At 35.3% G+C, this 7,219-nt stretch overlaps 1 protein-coding gene across 1 annotated transcript in view; it reads left to right on the top strand.

Annotated features, from left to right (window-relative positions):
* The window catches only part of gabbr2 (gamma-aminobutyric acid (GABA) B receptor, 2), a 228,996-nt gene that overhangs the window by 54,634 nt on the left and 167,143 nt on the right, over positions 1 to 7,219 (top strand). The window contains exon 2 of the mRNA XM_016462856.1: positions 4,313 to 4,450. Coding sequence (XP_016318342.1) covers positions 4,313 to 4,450 — 138 coding nt within the window. The remainder of the gene's footprint in view (positions 1 to 4,312; positions 4,451 to 7,219) is intronic.

Raw genomic sequence — 7,219 nt, 5'->3', positions numbered from 1 at the left:
TATAATATAATATAATATAATATAATATAATATAATAATATAAAAGTGGTCACACTTTAGTTTGAGGACCAATTCTCACTATTAACCAACTATTAACTACTCAATAAACTTTTGCCTCAGTAAAATCCTAATTTGCTGTTTATTAATAGTTAGTAAGGTAGTTGTTAAGTTAAGGTATATGATAGGATTAAGAGATCTCAAATATGGTCATGCGATATAAGGCATTAATATGTGCTTTATAAGTACTAATAAACAGACAATATGCTAATATGTATGCTCATAAAGTAGGTAATAGTACTGTAATAGTGAGAGTTGGTCTGTAAACTAAAGTGTTACCTAAAAACTAATAAAAATGACAAAAGCACATATCAAAAGTAACAAGACTAAAACTTGGAATAAAATGATAACTGAAAACATAAAAAATAAAAGCTAATTCAAAATATTTAAAAATATGGTCACACTTTATTTGAAGGTCCAATTCTCGCTATTAACAACCCATTAACTATGGCTTTTGCCTCAATAAACAACTAATTTGCTGCTTATTAATAGTTAGTAAGGTAGTTGTTAAATTGAGGTATCGGGTAGGATTAGGGATGTAGATATGATCATGCAGAATATGTGCTTTTTAAGCACTAATAAACAGCCAATATGCTAGTAATATGCATGCTAATAAGCAACTAGCTAATAGTGAGAATTGGTCTCTATGCTAAAGTGTTACTAAAAATACTTATAGTAAACAATACTAAAATAACTCTTAATCTGTGTTATTTATCCAGTGTAATTGACTGCTGAAATCTGCTAAATGATTTTTTTATGTGATGGTCAACATTGCAGGTATGCCGTTATATTATGCTGTTGAAACCCAGAATATTCCTTACATACATCAGTGACTATAAATCCAATGTCATTATGTTGTTAAAAATGTTTTAGTTTAATATTTTAAGATCAATGTGTGTGTCTTGTCTTTAACAAGTTTAGTGAAGAGATATGTCCATTAAAATAGTTTGCGATGATGTTGTGGTGGTGGCCTGTTGTCATCAAGTTTCTCAGTCTGGCACCAGCTCTGTGAAATCCAAAATTAAGCCCTCAAATGTCACCTCTGAATACTGATTAATAACATCATGATTGTAGCAGCCAATCCGTGCTATATCTATCAATGCTGGCCTTGCTTCCTCCTTCATTTAGCGTTCAAAGTGAGGAGTGCGTTCCCATGACAACATGGCCAAAGCCTGCTCTGCAGATCATGGATGTGCGCCTTATAAGGCAAACGACCACGTTGTGATTGCTGGTATTCAAAGGTGCCTTGATTTCAGTGCAGAATGTGTTTCAGTCACATGAGCACCACAATTTCATGGTCAATTACCTCACATTTCGTTCAACGTGAATGTTCAGGAATGGTATTTGTAGCTAGAGCTTCATTACTGGCTGAATGATCATGGGTACGGTTGAAGACAACAGTCTTGGTCAGTAGGTTGAAGTAAAGCTTAAATTGACTGTTGATGATGATGTGTCTAGTTAAATGTTGTCGCAGTGATTCATTTTCACAGTAGTTCTTAATTGGTCGAGGCGCTTATCCGTCCGTCACTTATTACAGCATATTTCACTCCCGAAAACGTTCATTTCGAAACTTGCTGTAATGTCGGGATTTAACTAGCATCTTGTTGGAGAACAGACAATTTTTTGTTAAACAAGAAGAAAAGGCTGTTTTGGTGGTTACTGATGACCAGAATGAAGTGAATATGGAGGAAATATGCAATGAGATCTTTTAAAAGCCTGCTGTTTTATTCAGCATTATGAACAGCATCACTTCAATCGACTCGCCCTGCAGTGCCTCATCTCATATTCCTGCCCTTCATACACCACAGTCTTTTTTTAACACTTCTATTTCTGACGCTGAAGCTCACTGGCTAGTGAGCACTACCAAGTATGATGGAGTGTCAGAAATAGAGATGTACTGCTTGTGTAAGAACGTCTGTTGTATCATCATTGGTTGTGGGCCAAAAATAGCCTTCACATAAATGCTCAAAGGCATACTGGAAACAGAAGCGTCTTGCTCGTTCAACCCGATTGGTCACGTGACACCTACGATTTTTGAACAGCAAATTTGGAGCACAACCTTGGGCTTTGATGATTAAGTTGCATAACTATTTTAGGTAAAAAAGAAAAAAGTGTTTGTCTAAAGTCTCTAAATTTGGCCAGTCTAATTGAGTTGCAAATCTTTGAGTTATTTTCTGTTGGAACAAAAATGTTGTTATCATCAAATCATCATCATATCAAAGCTGTTTATTTCCAGCTGTCAGATAATATTTTGCTTAGTTTATTAAAAGTAACTGTGCATAGTAAGATAATATGTCAATAATATGTCAATGTGTATATATATTTATACTTTATGTACTTATATAAGCATAAACAGGTCTAATTATGTATTCTCATCTTTATATATATATATATATATATATATATATATATAATTTTTATATAGTAATTATAAATATATAATTATATACATATATTAGGGATGTACCAATATTATTAATATCGTGATATCGCGATAGCAAAACTGCCTCGATATTATCATGGTCATTAGATAAGTCTTCCGGGCAAAGAGTGTAGTTTTTAAAATATATTTAAACTTCTTATTCTAACATAAAAGGTCTTTATAGTTGTGTTTTTGGCCATTATGCTTTGGCACAGTATCTGTCAAAAGAACTAAAACCGAAAGCACAATAATGGCTTAATCCCTTCACCCAAGTCTGTTTGTGCTGTGCATTTCAAAGCAAAGTGCACACATTGTTGATGCGATCAGCTCGTGATCCAGTGTTTTCCGTGCTTCAGAACGGCTCAGTTCACAGTGAATGCAGTGAACTCGTTTATTTCACATGCTGTGAGTTTAGCGCACGTTTGGGAACGCAACAGCCACCAGTTAGGTTTTGTTTTCGTGGCAGATGATTACTGCATTTCACTAGATTTGTAGTGAGATGCGTTTTTGTAAGCATGTTTTCATTGAAGCTGGAGTTTTCCTTCAAAATAAAAGCTTAAAAGTGCAGCATAAATTTCTGACAGCTAGCGGTTTAAATGCAGTCCAAATTCAAAATATCTCTTTCAAGTGTAAAAAATTAGGAAAGAAGTATTTCCCTACTGTAGTGTAAAGCAAAAATAATATACATATGAAATATATTCATTTTAATTTATTTTACAGTGCAATTGTTTTACAATATATGGCTATTACTGTCATTGTTGTTGTTGTTATTATTAATATATTCTAATTTGTTTGGCTTCCTAAAACACCAGTGTGAATGTAATTTAGACTGAGACAGTATATCACAAATAAAAAGAGGGTTGTGTCCCTTTTAAATTTGAGGTACAAGTCAATTCACTGACTTGACTTAAGTTTTCTTAGTTAAGAACATGGGTTGGAGTTCTTAATTTTGACTCAAAATGCATTAGATAGAATAATTTAACTTTAAAATGTAAAAAATTTTATTTTTTTTCCCAATTTTTCACTTGCATTTTTTTTTTAAATATTGCAATAAATATTGTATCATGGACTTCATATCGCGATATCATTGTATCGTGAGATTTTGATATCGTTACATCCCTAACATATACTATAATTTTCCATTTTATAGATGATAATGATGCCCCTAACTGAAATGTTTTTTTTTTTGTTGCTATATTGATATTGCTATATTAAATCTCAAAACTAAATGTGTTCTTTGGTTAAAATAAGCCAAGAAGGCACTTTAGCAAGCGAGGTCAAAAGGCAAGAGGAAATTCTTGACCGGGTCACTGTGTGCAGTGTTGAGACATTTCTGGTTACGACCAGGATTGAGTCAGGTCAAGCCGACTGCTGTTAATTGACCTTCGGAAGTGTTTAGCAGGGACTGAAATATCATTACCAACATCAGAAAATCAAAGATAAAACAGTTAGAGTCTCACATCACAATCAATATCCCTGCTACATCTTTTCCTTTCTTCAGCACTTTCTACAGAGCCAAGAGCGTTGCCATAGTGATATGAAATGGGCGCATAGTGCCGCAGCAGTTGGGCTCTCCTGTACATCAGACATGTTTTTACATTCAGAAATTCGAGGTCCATGTTTTTTTCCCATTTCCCCCTTCCTTTACACCATATTATGAAAGAAATATGCACTGGGTTTTTGGTTGTACAAATCAAGAAAAAGCTCTCAAGGTTTCTAAGTGGATGAATTGAGAGCAAGTACACCTGCTGATGTCATTATGATTGACATTACCATTCTATGTATATTTATAGACTTTTCTGACTTAATTCTACTCCCTTTTTCTCTTTTCAGTGTGACAACGCAAAGGGATTGCGGGCCTTTTTTGATGCAATCTGCTACGGTCCGAAACATTTGATGATCTTTGGAGGAGTGTGTCCGTCAGTGACTTCGATCATCGCCGAATCGTTGGAGGGGTGGAACCTTGTGCAGGTTTGTGCCACAGCCAGTTTCTGCTTCATAAATCCTGCAATGTGATTATCTATTTGCATAATCATTAACAATTCTCTTTTCCCCTCAAAATGCCATGTTTACATGAGAGGTTCTCATACTTGAAGAATTCATGCCACGTATTTGCGCTAATGACTTCCTCTGTGACGTAAATAAATACTAGTATCTTTAATCAAAAGGTTGGCAAAGCCGAGCCAGATACGTAATCCCAATGCTGATAAAAACTGGAAAAATTATTAAAATTTCCAAAGACCTCTGTCTTAAGCAGACCCGAGGGGGTGTTTAGTGTGTTAATACTGTGATTTTAACAGGAAGTTAGCGTTCGGTTACTCTAAGCATATCTCCCCTCTCTTGTTTGCAATATCCAGTGATATCTCTAATCTGTGTATTAGCGCATTGCCGACAAAAGTAGTTGCCATCGGCACACATGGCTAGAGGAAGTAATGTAGTTAAAATCTCTCTGATGAGAGGCATGGCGGACTTTAAAGGAATTCCACTGAGGAATCTCCTCCGGGCTCCTACGCTTTCACTTTTGTGTTGACAGATGTGTGGTCAGTCTCGAAGCCAGCTGACATTTCACCAAGAGAACCTGGCAATTTTCCAAAACTGTTCCGCTAAAGTGACTGGTTTCCATGAGAGGAATAGAAATTTGTGTATGTCGTTCCAAGTTGAAAATATGGACAAAAAGCCAAAAAAGCAGATAAAGGGTCTAATATGTAATTTTAAAACAAGGATATCCATTATTTTTCATTATTACTGTTTTTCCCCAAGGTCCACATAATGTTAGAAATTAGAATTAAGTATTTTGCTCTTAACAGTAATAATATATCTTATGACTATTTTTCACGTTCTCTTAGAATTAAGCATGCAGTTTTTTGGGCTTTTTACTGACCCATGCTAACCAGCCAACAACCAACCCTGAATAAGTTTTTTAGTGCATCTTAAATTTTAATAAATATCTCCGGGGGTGAATTTTTGGGTTCATACATTCTTATTTTTCATAGTATCATAAACTCATTTATCTAAAAAGATCAGAGAAAGTTTGATTACTCGTAATATAACCCCCTTTAATTTTCCTGTGCGTCCGATTAGTGTAATAACACTTTAAACACATTGAAACACATTAAAATAACACATTGAACAAAATTTGAATACATTATCACACTCAAGGTACAAAAGCTGTCACTGGGGCGGTACCTTTTCAAAAGTTACACCTTATTTACTCCTAAAAGGTGCATATTATTACCTTAAAGTGTCATGATATAAGTATAATATAAGTATAATATAACAATATAAGTAAGGAATAATTGACGAGGGGTTTAATTGACTCTGCTTCGTGTCGTGGCTGCATCTCCACCTCGGGTGTGCATTATTTTCTAAGAATTCAACGGACCGAAGTCAATTATTCCGCTTATACTATGGTTACCACACCTCAAGACATCGATCAGATGATATATTTCAAGGTATTTGTCCAGTTTTTGTACTTAAAACACTATTGTGAGTAGGATTAATTTCTTCCGCATCTCATCCAACGCCTCCGTTGCTAATTCCAAAACGTCATTTTAGACCTAGTAACGGAGGATTGAGCTGTTGATAGCAGACTAATGCAGTTAATAACTAAATAAGAGAGAGAGAGATTACCTCTGTGAGTCTGTGCGTCTCTCAAAAGTGTTCCGCAGCAATGTCTCTAGTAATAGTGAAACTTTAAGTTAATTTTCTTCACGAACAGCGATGTTGTTACCTCGCTTGTGAGAAGTCTTGTAGTTTTTAAGCTGATGTTACTGATAAAATCGTCAGAGTAGTGCTAACAACATTAGCACCAGGGTTTGAAATTAACACCCGCCAACCCGCCAAATGCGGGTAAAAATCAGCTGTGGCGGGTAACGCTGTCAAATCACTAGCCAATTTGGCAGGTTACTTTTCGTAAATTATGTTCACTCATTAATTTCTTGAAGAAGTTCATGCAGGCCAAATCTGCGCAGGTTTAGCGCAAATACTGAACTCATGAGACATCATGACATTATCGAGTATATTGCAAAAGCTAAACAAAACACACCTACAGAGGCACGCATACGCGACGTGATGAAGTCTGGTTAGACCAACTTTAGCACAAATACTGAACTCGTGAGACATCATGACATTATCGAGTATATTGCAAAAGCTAAACAAAACACACCTAGGCGTGCATACGCGACGTGACGTGATGAAGTCTGGTTAGACCAACACAGGATTTAGTGCGCGTGCACATTTAGAGTGGTTCTTTCACTGTATGATTCAGTCTATTAATATGCATTAAGAATGATTACATAATTCAAGATAAGGAGGCAGAAAATGTATATATTTATATCAATTCATATAGTTAATCAATATCACACGAAGAGTGCCGTTTTTTCTTAAAAAATCAGCATGGTTACAAACGTGATATTTATTTTATACAACAGTTTAATAAACAATAAGTTAATATCAAGAGACTTACGTTTTAGACACCATATTGGCTGTTTTTGCGCTATTTCTCCAACAAAAAACATTCCAAACACAGCCACAGTACTGTTTTGCGTCTCTGAGCAACATGACGTTGTTTCGTAACTGAATGAATCAACCATTTAAATGATTTGGTTCAATCGCAATGACTCACTTAACAGTAAACTTGCTGCCACCTACTGGCGGTTTTAATTTCACATTTAAAGGGATAGTTCACCCAAAAATGAAAATTTGATGTTTATCTGCTTACCCCCAGGGCATCCAAGATAT

Source organism: Sinocyclocheilus anshuiensis, unplaced genomic scaffold (genome assembly GCF_001515605.1).
Source record: "Sinocyclocheilus anshuiensis isolate Anshui unplaced genomic scaffold, SAMN03320099.WGS_v1.1 scaffold913, whole genome shotgun sequence".
Taxonomy (NCBI): domain Eukaryota; kingdom Metazoa; phylum Chordata; class Actinopteri; order Cypriniformes; family Cyprinidae; genus Sinocyclocheilus; species Sinocyclocheilus anshuiensis.
Note: the sequence above shows the minus strand (reverse complement) of the source record. Positions and strands in the feature narration are given on the sequence as shown.